This window comes from Meles meles, chromosome 10 (genome assembly GCF_922984935.1).
Source record: "Meles meles chromosome 10, mMelMel3.1 paternal haplotype, whole genome shotgun sequence".
Classification (NCBI taxonomy): Eukaryota; Metazoa; Chordata; class Mammalia; order Carnivora; family Mustelidae; genus Meles; species Meles meles.
The window spans coordinates 69416966-69430413 of record NC_060075.1 but is presented as its reverse complement, the minus strand read 5'-3'; the positions used below and the strand labels follow the sequence as shown (position 1 = coordinate 69430413).

The following is a 13448-nucleotide window of genomic DNA, read 5'->3' as shown; positions in this document are numbered from 1 at the left end:
AAGGTCCTCTCAGCTATCTCATAGAATCTGCAATCACTAGTTCATTACGGTCACACATCCGAATTTTTTTTTCCCTACCGCATGTTACATTAAAGACATCACAATATACCCAGCGGCCTTTCTTCATTAGCTTTCATCATTAACATTAGCAACTCTTTCCCCCTCTCCCAGACCTGGACTGTCACCGAGACTGTCCATTTCTCCGCTCATGTATTTATCACCTTATGCCTGTAGTGTTGCTAACCTACTCACTGGTCTTCCTAAACCCATGCTTGTCCATCTGTGGTGCTCTGGGCATCTCTGGACACCTAGCCAGGTAATCTTTCTAAAATGCAAATCTGATCACTCCACTCCTTGGATCAAAACTCCCTGTTGGCTCTAAGGAAAAAAGTCTATACTCCTTAGTGTGGTATTCAGAGTGAAAGGAGGCAAATTTAGCAGAAGTCACCTTGCTGAAGAGCCAACTGCACTACATGACCAATTACCCAGCACCAAGCAGTTACATAATGTGCACAGAGGCATACAGCCTAGTTGTGGGGTGGCCGGAGTTTGAACCCAGGGGGTTTGACCCCTGAGCCCACATTCATAAGAACCATGCTGTGTGTCTTCCTGCAGTGACAATAATATACTAGCAATGAGGAAAATAGGAATGATAAATTCTGGACATTTATGTGGAATTATGGGGAGCAATAATCATGGCTAGCTTTTCATTTGTGTCTATTTTATATGCTAAGCACTGTGCCAACTGCTCTGAAGGCATCTTCTTATTTCACTTTCTTAACTCAGATGAGGCAGCAACCATTAATATCTCCATTCTGCAGCTGAGGAAATTGAGCCTCAGAGAAGCTTAAGTAACTTGCTAAAAATCACTCAGCTAGGATGTGTGCTAGGATGTGGTCTGGAATCTGGAACCAAGAGAGGTTATAAGTTCCGAACAACAAGAGGCAGACAGCACAGGCTTTCAGAGGTAGTAGAGGTCAGGATCTGTCTCTGGACGACTGGGATTTAGACAACTGGAGGGGAGAAGAGTGTGTTCTAGGCAGAACTGTGAAACAGATGATGCGAAGGGCCTCATCTAATCCTGCTGGAGTACAGGAGAACTGAAGGGAGCGTAATCCCTCACAGCCCACCTGTCATCAGCCACCAAGTGGGCCAGCGTTCTCTCCTCTTGGTCTCCTTTTCTTCATTTTGATTAAATGTTTTACTTTAATTCCAGGATAGTTAACATACAGTGTTGTATTAGTTCCAGGGGGACGATAGAGTGGTTCAACACTTCTGTACACGACTCCGTGCTCGTTGTGATAAGTGTGCTCCCATCCCCACCACCACCACCCCCCCCCCGGTAACCATCAGTGTGTTTGCTCTAGTTCAGAGTCTTCATTTCTTCATTTGTCTCTGCTCTAGTTCAGAGTCTTCAGTTTCTTCATTTGTCTCTCTCTCTCTCTCGTTTCCTTTGCTCGTTTGAAGAGGAGTATAATCCCTCACAAACAGACTGTCATCAGCCACCAAGTGGGCCTGAGTTCTCCCCTCTTGAACCTCCTTTTACATTCAAACACCAGAGCTTGCAGTGCCTGATTGTGCAGAGACTAACACAAGCAGGGGCCCAGCCACTTGCTGCCGGTGTGTGGGTGGTCTGCGAGCACGCTCGGGTGTATGCACAGAAATTAGATCCAAGCCTGAGGAAACACTTAGCTCTGCTCGTTCACTTGTTCAGAGTCTGGAAATTACACAGGAACCTTATCTGACACATTCAAAGGCAACTTCTACTATGTTCCCCGGTCGGTTGATAAAGCTCCCTGAGGAACTGGCAGGCCCAGCCTCAGTGGGGCTGGTCCTGGCCTGGCCACTGTGTACAATGTCCATATGGACCCTGGATGGATTTGTCTCCACATAGGGTTTGTGTGACGGGGTTTTGGGGAGTTCTTTTTGTTGTTGTTGTTGTTGTTGTTGTTGTTTTAAGAACTGAAACTCTAAAGGACAGAAACTCTACCATGGGGACACCACATTTACTTTTCACCATTTTTGTGTAACCTGCTCATCTACACTGTAGGGAAGAGGTTCGTAGTTCTGAAAAGCATATTTTATATGGAGCCTGAGAAAAAGGAATTGGAGGGGTAGCCGGCTGGCTCAGTCAGGAGAGCATGTGACTCTTGATCTCAGGGTTGTGAGTGCAAGTGTCACATTGGTCATGGAGGCTACTAAAGGAAAAAGGAATTGGAACCCTCAGCTCCTACATCATAACTTTTTTTTTAAATTATTTACTCATAACATTTTTATGGTGTTCAAAGGACCAGGTTTATATGCTTATGGGATGAAGAGTTCTGAATGGGTCTAGATGGAATTCAATAATATCAGGAAAGGAAACAAGGAGAGAGACACAGTCTTGGGGTCTCAAAGTGGCATATATGTCCAGGGTGTTTGCCTGAGTGGAACTGAGTGGGGAGAAAAGGAAGAAACTGTGAAGTTTCTGCATAGCTTGGCTTTGATCTCCTGGGCTTCTCGAGTAGGAACCCTTTAACTTTGCAATATTTGCCAAATATCCACCAAACGTTATCCCTGGAAGAAACTGGGTCCCTCGGGGGGATTAGGTCAGCTTTGTTATTCACTGACCGTTGTTGAACAGTGTGAGTCAATAACACTGTCCACATACCACACGACGGCTTTTCCAGCCTTGTCCAAAACCACACTCACGACCTTAGTCCAGCTGCATAGACTCCTCTCACAGGGAAACCGCCTCCTCCAACCTTGCAGTCACCCAGCATATACAGCTGAGTAATCTCTAATGGTCCATTCAGTTTCCAAATCCAGTCACACTTACGGTAGCAAGAAGACTGCTGCAGACACCAACTCAAGTCCACCAACGTGGCTTTGACCCTGACTTTATACCACGCCCTCTGCTTCTTGCTTCCTAATTGGTCTTTCTGCCTCCAGCCTCTATACTGTTGAGTCCTTATGAGTATTTTGACCAGACTGATGTTCATAAAGATTACTTATATGCTCTCGCTGTCGCCTTGGGCAAGTTGCTTGGCTTCTCTTTGCTTCAGCTTCCTCATTCATAAAATGACAGTAATAATACTGAGCTCACATGCTTATTTTGAGTGTTATATGAGTTAAAATATTTACAGCCTTAGGACTTAGAAAGTGTCTAGTACATAAAACGTTCCCAATTAATGTGACATCCCAGCGAAAGCATAGTAGCAGTAGTATTAATAGTTGCTGATTATAACCCCCACTGTCCCCGGAGTGAAGTCTAAAGTCACCAGCCTGTACTCAGTGGCCTCTGTGATGATGCCCAGAGGCATTTCAAGCTCTTTCTTCTTGCCTATAGCTTCATGTAACCTGCCTCCCAGCCAAAGGCTACAAGCTAACGTCTCCCGGACATGCCCTCCACTGCATTAGTTAAGAAAACTTCACTGGGCCAGCGTGAGCGAAAGAGGGGTTGTATTGGAGAGGAACTAGTGTACTTAGGGGATCCGTGGAAGAGAGGAAGAACTGGACTCAGGAAGAGGAGCAGTCTGGGCCACTTGAGGGACCTCACCGATAGGATGTTGTCATAATCTGACCCATTTGCCAACCCCCCGATTCTGTGTCCGAGTTCCAAATGTGCCCCAGCCAGTTCAGAGGCTGTGATTTTCTCTGGGTCATGTACCAACTCTGCAGCGAACTAATTGTCCCTGGGAAGTCAGGTGATCGCCAGAGGTGGGAGAATCACTGCGGATCAGGTAGATAAGCAAACCCTCCTATCTGTATCCCGGTCCATACTCCCCCCTCTCTTCTCTCCTAATAACACACTGCCTGACAGGGCCCAGTACATGTCTCATTTCTTCTTAGAAGTCCCTTTTTTGGTTGTTATTATTATTTTTTTTGTTCCCTGCCACACCCTGACCCAGCTAAGGTGGTTCTTTTCTCCTCTGTGCTTCTAAGGACCCTGGTTTACATTTCTTCCTCAGCACATATCATGTCCTGCTTTTATGCTTGCCTTATAGTTACTCATAGCTGTGCCTTACCTGCCTGTACGTAAGGGTGCACTCCTGTAGAGCAAACACATTATAGTCGGCATTCTTGTCCCTCCTCTCATCTGGCACAGTGCCTTACATGTGTGTAGGAGACACTGGACACGTGCCTCAGGGGACTGGAAGGGACACGATCTTTGAAGCCAAACAGACTTTGAATAAGGCTCTCACTTCTTTTATTAGCAGCGTTAACTCAGAATGAGTTACTTACCCCGAGACCCTTGGCTTCTTCGTCTATAGAAATGGGAAAACTGCTTCTACTGTAGAGGGTTGCAAGGACCGAATGAGTTCTTGAAGCACCCGGCTCAGTGTCTGGCACGTAACGGGCACTAAAAACATGTTGGTTCCTTCCCCTCTGATGAATGTCAGACTTTATTTCTCTATAGAAGCAAACAGCTTGAGAGCAGATCTGGTAATTTTCAGGTAAAGTTCTCCTGGGTTAAAGGTTGGATAATCCAACCTGATGAGGAATTATAAGCTTCACAAGTGTTCACATTCCCTTTAAAAGTCATAATTTTAGCACTCAAGATTGAAATAGTGGTTCAGAGATTTACTCTTCACTTGAGAGTAAGAAAATATGACTAGTCACGTTCAAACACAACAGAAAAAGACATCTAAGAGGAAACTTCAAAATCAGAAAAACTTGCCTGAGATATGAGTTAAATCAGTATCTTTAGGATTTATGATGCCAGTTGTAGAAATTAAGCCAAAGGCATTTTCCTGATATTTTACTAAGACTCCCTCTATTTTCAAAAAGGGGTTGAAAGCCAAATAATTTCAACTATTTTTTTAATGGAAAAAAGAAAAGCTACAAGTGGGAGCCGACGATGAGTCCCAGATGTGAAGCTGCAGGATATCAGTACAGACACATCTGGCTGCTCAGCGGCTACTGTGGTGTTGATGTTTACAGAGTTGCCTTTCACATGTGACGTAGTTAAACTTCAGATGGACAGTCTGGAGACTTCTGTGTTTATCTGGATATTAGTTTCTTCGAATGGGCTCTGAATCAAAGGCCTTTCCGAATGGGCTTTGGATTCAGCCTCTGCGGAGTGTTTTCTCGTAAAGAACAATGACTTCCCCTGGTGGCCATATGCATGTGTCTGTCTTGCTGTAGGATCATACTTCCTTCCTCTGCATCAGCCAGCAAGTTGTGACTCCCTCCAGTTTTCTTAAGTTGAGGCTGCTGAACAAATGAGTAAGTCCACATAGAAGACTCAGCTTCGGTCAGTTTTGACAGAAAAAAAAGTGGATGTTTCCATTTATAAGGGCCTTCTTCTGTTAAATATGTATATAGCTTAGTGAAAAGGAAGGGAAAAAATGAAGACATCTATAAGCAAAGAGTTGATGTGCTCTGCTATAATCCTGTTGCTGTTTCTAATGGGGCTGCCTTATGGGAATGCCAGGTAGGAATGGCATTTTCATGAAAGCACTCTCAGAAATACCCTCCCCCCCGCCAAGATTCCTCCCCCATTTGTTTAATTACACACACAGCACAGAGCTCACACAGGGTAAGCATGTATTTCTAGTCACTTGAGAGGCATTATTTTACTGGTTGTGGTTCTTGCACTTACGCCTTTAATTGTTGGCATCATTTGACAACAAAGGATTAAATTTAAGGTCTTTCTACTGAGAGCAGAGTCACTAACATAAAAAGACCATTTGTATTTTAATAGATTTTGACATAGTTGATTATGTGCTAGGAGTTATAAGACACTAGACTTAGAAGTTAATAAAAATAAGTCCCTATGCTCAGAGACAGCTTACAGACTACTAAGAGACATAAATGGGAAACAAAAACCATAGCAGAGTTTGAAAAGGTCTTTAACGGAGGAGCACACATAATGCTAAGGGAGCCTGTGAGAGGGAAGCGGGGGTGGTGGATGGCTCGTTGGGATTGTCTGGAGGATTTGATCCGTGAGTTACTGTTAGAAATAACACAGACGGGGCATCCCAGTAAGAGTGATAATGAAACTCCTGGGCACAGAGGCTGTCCTGTGAACCTCAGAACTAGCCCATGAGGCAGAGACTTAGGGTGTGGGGTACAGGAGGTAAGGGGGTGGTAAGGGGTTAAGCAGAGGAGCTCCACAGTGACAGATCACGAAGGACCTTATATACCTGGGTTTAATCTGGAAAGTGAGGACGCGCCATTAAAGTATTTTGAGCAGAGGAGTGACTTATCCAACTGTATGTTTTGTAAAGTCACATTGACAAAGGATAGAGAGTGGAGCAGGGGAGGGGTGGGCCTGGCAAGCCTGCCAGTCTGAAGCCATTCAGGAAGCTGTTGCCTTGATTCAGATAAGAAATTAGTGGAGGAGGGGCATCTGGGTGGCTCAGTCACTTAAGCATCTGCCTTCAGCTCAGATCATGATCCCAGGGTCCTGGGATCAAGTGTACATTGGGCTCCCGGCTCAGTGAAGTCTGCTTCTCCCTCTCCCTCCAGCCCTGCTACTTACACTCTCTTGCTCTCTCTCTCTCTCTGTCTCTCTTTCTCTGTCAAATAAATAAATAAAATCTCTTAAAAAAAAAAAAAGAAAAATAGTTGAGGAGACCCTCACCTTAAGGATGGAAAGAAAACATGCATTTGAAAGGTACTGAGGCAGGAGTATAACACAGTACGTGGGGATAAGAGAGAGAAAGGAGTAAAAATGAACATGGAGTGTCTGGGGTTTGGGCAGGTGGGTGAATGGTAGCGGAAGGCACCCAAAAGAGGAGACATGAGAAGAACACGAGGTTTTTGAGAAGGCAAGAAGCTCATTTTTTTTAAATGCATAACTGATGTGTCTACGGACGGCTCAGCGAAATCTCCAGTATGCAGTTCCGCAGCTGAGAGAGACATCAAGCTTGGAGATACAGATTTGGACATTTTTCAGCATATTAATGCGTATTAAAGCCATTGGAGTAGATGAGACCACCCAGGAAGAATGTATGGACAGAAACCCCCAAAAAGGGCAGAAAACAGCCCACCACCCTCCCTGGAATATAGGTATTAGAAGGAGACTCTATAGGGACTAAAAAGAATGGTCAGGAAGAGAACCAGGAGAGACAGGTGTAATGGAAACCAACACAGGAGAAAGAAGGGAGTAGTCCAAGAGTCAGAGAATGCAGAGAGGTCGAGTAATGTGTGCATATGGCAGTTACTGGTGACGCTCGCAAGCCCCCGTGGAACACTGGAAGCAGAAACCAGAATGCAATAGGGTGAAGCAGTAATTGGTATTAAGTGTGCCACAACTCCTAAAAAAGTGCCATTTAAATGAGATAATATAACATCTGTGTGTAGGAATAAGGGAGTTCTCTTTGTGTCGGCAACTTGACGTAACTCATCCTTGTGACCTCTTCATGCAGTACCCCGAGCTGATGGTTGCTTCCTACAACAACAACGAGGACGCTCCCCATGAACCAGATGGCGTGGCTTTGGTTTGGAACATGAAGTTTAAGAAAACCACACCAGAATACGTCTTCCACTGTCAGGTAGGAGTCAGCAGAGTGAAAATAACTTCTGTCTCCCACTAGACCAAATATAGTTCACGCTGCCTTGCATCTCTCTGTCTTACGTGCCGAGGAAGAGCCGAGGTTAAAAATGGAATTGTTGACAATTTTGGAAAATTCCCCCACAGTAACCTCATGTTTGGGGAAAGTGGCAACTCTCTCCAAACAGTTAGGGAGCCCAGTGGGGGACTGTGTGTCATTTTCTTTCTATTTAAAACAACCCCCCTGAGGATGAGTTCATAAAGATCTCAGACTTATGGAGAAATCCTGGTGTACCACTTCCTCTGCTCACAGAGGCACATGCTTGCCCACCCACGTGGGCATCCTCAGAGCACCACCATTTCCCGCTTCCTCCTCCCTCTGACATGGAGTTCAATGGAACATGGCCAGTTTCAAGTTTACGGGTGCCATCTTGCATCCAGATAATAACATTTCCGTAGCTGCCACTGGCGAATACTTACCCTGAATCTTTTTTGAATTGTTGAGAAACACAGATGCCAATTTCAGTTCAAGTGTGAGGATATTTCAAATAGTTTCGGATATTTTGCTCCTTGTGTCTCCTGACACACTTGTCTTCTTTTCTATTCAACATAATACAGGCTGAAATGTATTTTACACTTGCATACATTAGGCTTTGCTCCCTTGCCATGACTCTGCCTAAATAATAGGCCTCAGCAGTGGCCAATACACCAACTCCTTTATTACCATCCCAGTCCTGTGATTAGGCATAGGAAAATGCAAAACAAACTTCCCAGCTCAAAGTTTCAGTTCCTCAAATATTACGATTCTGAGGCAGAGTGACAGATTGCACCGAATACAAATACCTCAGCCAAAGAGGGTAAACCTGTTGATATTTGGAAGTTTAGTGACATTTTATATCTAAGAGCTGAGTATCATTTTGAACTAAAATATGTTTAGACTTTAGGACGTTATCAGATGTAATTTGGGGAAGAGGGGCTGCTGGAATAAAAGTCCCAGCTTCAACCTGATTGAATAACCTCTAACTCCGGCCATGTTTTTCTCATTTGCTATCTTAAAAACAACAAGAAATCTAGGTCTGCATAGTAAATAACCTTTAGTTTTTGAACCTTTGAAATAAGAACAGCTTTTTCTTTTTTTTTTTTTTTAAGATTATCAAATTTGTCAGTTTGATACACTCTTTCTGTAAACATAGAAGCACAAAATCCTCATCTTGTTCAGGTTTAAGAGGTTTGCCAAATTACCAACAAAATACTAAAAGGGTTGTACGATAAGCAGAAGCACATTTTGGAAAAACAGTGCCACCTAAACTATTTTGATATTACAAAAAGTACATCTTGATCTTTAAAAATTATAAGAGGTTAACACATTTTGTTTTGATCAATGCACATGTTTATGATAATTTTTAAAATTGTATTAACTGATTATCGGTAGCCTGTGACAATAACAACTTGGTAAAATGCTTAATATTCACAGCATTGCATAGTAAACAGGTCAGTAGGAGCCTTATAATCTTGAATGAAGACACAGACTTTCAAGGTCTTTGGAATTAACTGGAATTTTAAAATTACCTACTTTATCACACAATGGTTAATACCAGTGTTGACTGAAAGGAGCATCTTCTCTTTCCTTCCTGGTATCTTTGGGATCATTTACTGAAAATTTCACCAACAGACATTTAATGTCATTATTAGTTTCTCCCTTAAATGATACAGTATATGAATTTTAGGAGAAAACTATTTCTTGATTTCAAAAAAAAAGAAGGAAGGTAGTAGGAAGGGAGGGAGGGGGGAAGAGGGAGGGGGTGGAGGGGGGAGGGGGGGAAAGTCAAGTCAGAAGTACTCTCAATAGCCCACCAAAAGATGCTGACTAACATGTCTCTGCATCCCTCAAATCCCTACTGTTGTCTCCATTTTTTCTCGTGGCCGCAAGCAGGTAGGGATTCTAAACTCTGCTTAGCATTCTCACTGGGAGAAGAGTGAGGCTTCTAATACTTTTAAACTTTGGGGTTCGTTAAATAACGTGCAATACATGTGAAGACTCCATATTGTAGGCATCAAAGGAAAGCTATAGAATTTAACCACACACATTTAAAGATGCTGAGAATCATGATTGTGCTACTTATATAGAAATGATAAGTACTTCATATAAATGACCCTTCATGTCCATGAAAGCCACATTTATAAAATCTTATGAAAACTTAAATGCTGAATATCATTACAGTACTTAACTTCTGTTATTTAATTATTTCTCTTAAACTAACCTCAGTATAGGGGATAGATTTATCACCAGCTTCAGAACAGTGAAAGGAAAAGAGCTTCGGTCCCTCTCCTGAGAGGAGGAAAGGAAGAAACGGGCATAGCAAAAGTCGTTACGGATCCCTTCTGAGGATCCTTGGTGGATTAGTCAAACTTCTCCAGAGAAACAAAATCAATAGGAGATAGATAGATAGATAGATAGATAGAAATAGACACAGAGATAGAAATTTAGAATTGGTACTAGAAATAGACACAGAGATAGAAATTTAGAATTGGTACTTCTTCAGGAAACTAGTCTTGCTCTTTAAGGCCTTAAACTGTTGGGATGAGGTCCACCCACATTATGGAGGCTAATCTACTTAACGTCTGCTGGCTTAAATGCAAATTACATTTAAAAAATACTTTCATACCCACATTTAGACTTGTATTTGACCAAAACACCAGATACCATAGCCTAGCCAAGTTGACACATTAAAATTAACCATCATACCTGAATTTCACCTCAGACCAATCCAGGAAACCAGTAGTATCTTTAATAACTCCTGAGGTCTTACTAATTCCTTATTACTTTGGACTAGTAAGCAAATATACCTAGAAAGATCAACTTTGAAAGTATTAGACTTTAAATGAATGGGAGCTTTCCTAAGAGGTGAGAAAAAACAGTAATTTGAGGACATGGAAAATGTCTCTGTGACATTAAATTTATGGGGAAAAAAAGATACTAACATGAGAATCTGTTATTTACATTCATTGTCATAAACTCCTGTTACTCCCCAGATTAGAACCTGCAGCTTCAGAGAAGACATGAAACTAGGGCAGGTGTCTGAATAGCCAAGCCAAGTCTAAAGTCAGCTCTTTTTAATTCTAAAGTGCGTGCATTATGTCATACAACATTTGTTGGGGATTCAGCCAGGTTCCTTTGGGTGGGTGGCTTGGGGGATGGTGAATAGAGAAGAAATGGAACAGAGCTGTGTTCTCCATCTTGGCTGATCATTGCCATCGCCTGGAAAGCTGTAAGAACTATTGATGTGTGCATCCCATGGGCCGAGATTCTGATCATTAGTCCCTAGTCTAGCCTGGGAGTTTTTAAAATATCCCAGGTTGGGGTGCCTGGGTGATGCGGTCGGTTGAGATGTGACTCCTGGTTTTGGCACAGGAATGACTCAGAGTCATGAGATTGAGCACCCTGTCGGGCTTCATACTTAGCCCAGAATCTGCTTAAGACTCTTCCTCCTCCCTCTCTCTCTCTCTTTGCAACAACCCCCCCCCCCCGACATGTGCATTCTGTCTCTCTCAAACGAATAAATACACTTAAAAAAAAAGTAGAAGTTCCCAGATCATCTGAATATGCAGTAGTGGTTGGAAAACACCAGGATGTAGAGGCGAGATGAAGAAAGAGGGTGATAAGGTGACAAAACTAGTCGGTCTCTTTATTTGTAAGTGTGGGACTTTTCTTCTTGCCCCACACATCCCTTTCCCTCTTTGGCCCAAACTAGGGTGCTATTTCTTGCCTTTGTTACTCTGGTGCCGATCTCCTACCTGACTCAGACTGAGAGATTTCCTAACCACCTCCGCAGGCCCTTCCCACTTCCCCATCCCCACCCCCAGACACCTTGTACATGCACTCGCCTCTGTGGGGAATGATCAGAAGACCCAGAGTTGTTGTTCCAGGAAAGGGCTCAAGAACATGTTGAACATAACATTGGAAGAAAGTGAATGGTAGAGTACCATTTCTTTTAGGATAGCGGCACACCGTCCTATAGTAGATATCTATGAAGTTAGGATCAAAGCCAGGTCATATACATGACTCCCAAAAGAAAACCTAATTCCTGGAATACTGAGTATGGCTGAGCTAGTGAGAGACCAAACCCAGCGTTGCCTGGGCAGCCAGGGAAGTCACAGATGAGTTAGTGGTTGGCCGCTGGGAATAATAAGGGCAGTTTGGTTACCATGCCCTGAACTTGAATAATTACAGTGTAATATGATTGGTCTGTATTTTACATTTTCCTCGTATTTCCGCCTTCATGATCTGATTGATTCTCCCAAAGGGAAGTGACAAAGATGTTATTCTCTCGGTTGTACTTGAAGCGTTCATGGCTCGTGGGCAGTAGAATCAGTCCTGGACCGGAGGCCGCATCTACTGGCTATATCGCACCATCCAACACGCCACATTCCGCCATAATGCTGGGATGTGGGACTTGAGAGCAAAGGCTACACAGTCCATTCAAGGTGCATTTTTGGCTGCCTGTCATTTTATGATGTCAATTAAGCACGGTCCTAGAATTGGCTCCCCTTACCATCTTCTTCTAAACCTAAAGGGAATTTGGAGAGCCCACAGAATTACATTCAATACCCGCAAGATAAAAATCAGAACCCCTACTCACAAACATATCACTTTTCTTCTCTATCCTTTCTGATTTTGGTCAAGTTTATTTCCTACAACTTGTCCCTTTTAGACAGTCCTCGCTGAAATCAGACAATCTGAATGTGCTCCCACATCCTCGTGTGATGTTCTGATAATTTCAAAATGAGACAGTGTGCTTCGTAGGAAGGAGTATGGATAGGGAGAAAACATAGGTGCCTTACGATGCTTGTACTGGTACCCTTTTGGAATTCTGCAGGAGCTATCCATTTCTTGTTGGTCTTTTGGATTGTTCTTACTCTTCAGAACAGCATCATTGCAAACCAATCTGATGGCTTGGAAAAACAGCATTTCTGGCACTAGAAAGCAAATGCACAAGACACAGGCATCAGTTCAGTTCAGTCTTTCTTTTGTAAAGACTGACAGGCTTTTAGCCTAATCACCAAAAGATTGCAATAGGAAGGCTCGTCTCTCCTTGTTACAAATAGCAAGGCCAAATACCTTTTACTTCTATGGGCAGTTTCATGTCTTTGCTAAGCTGAATTCTTAGTGTGGGCTCTGGTCCTGCATTTTCTATTTCCATTTCTGGAAGAGCTGTCCATACTTGGAAAACATCGGTGGCCTGTGCATAGAAATCAGCCCGTCAGCTCCACCGCACAGCCTGGCAGGGCTCCTGCCATCTTCTGTAGTGGCCTCCACACGCTGTCATTAGATTATGCATTCTGACCACCCTGCAGTGCTTACCCTGGTGTGGTCTTTCTCTTTCAAATGGAATGAATAGAATCAGAAATACAGATCTTAGAATTATCTGTATTGAGGTAAGTGGAAAAGCTATATTTAGACCCTTGGCCTGGTCAGAGGTTTTTATTTTTACTTTTATTTTTTCCTGATTTGGTTTCTTTGTTCTTAGCATTCTCTTTTTAAAGATTATTTGACAATGACCTGAAGCTGACAAGGACCTGAACCCCCAGCCCTTATTTCAGAGGAAAAGCAGACTGTAGAGTGATACTAACTTCATTTGTATCCATGTTTAAAATCCTCAGTTAACTTTCTTCCTATGCTGGTTTCGCTTCTCATTAAGATTCTATAAAGGGGGCGCCTGGGTGGCTCAGTGGGTTAAGCCGCTGCCTTCGGCTCAGGTCATGATCTTAGGGTCCTGGGATCGAGTCCCGCATCGGGCTCTCTGCTCAGCAGCGAGCCTGCTTCCCTCTCTCTCTCTCTGCCTGCCTCTCTGTCTACTTGTGATCTCTCTCTCTCTGTCAAATAAATAAATAAAATCTTAAAAAAAAAAAAGATTCTATAAAGGGTACAGATGAGATCGCAACTCATGGCTTTCACCATCTAGTTTTT

At 43.2% G+C, this 13448-nt stretch overlaps 1 protein-coding gene across 4 annotated transcripts in view; it reads left to right on the top strand.

Annotated features, from left to right (window-relative positions):
• The window catches only part of DYNC1I1 (dynein cytoplasmic 1 intermediate chain 1), a 301726-nt gene that overhangs the window by 189076 nt on the left and 99202 nt on the right, over positions 1-13448 (top strand). For all 4 annotated transcript variants that reach the window (XM_046021163.1, XM_046021165.1, XM_046021164.1 and 1 more), the window contains one exon: positions 7356-7481. In XM_046021163.1, coding sequence (XP_045877119.1) covers positions 7356-7481 — 126 coding nt within the window. The remainder of the gene's footprint in view (positions 1-7355; positions 7482-13448) is intronic.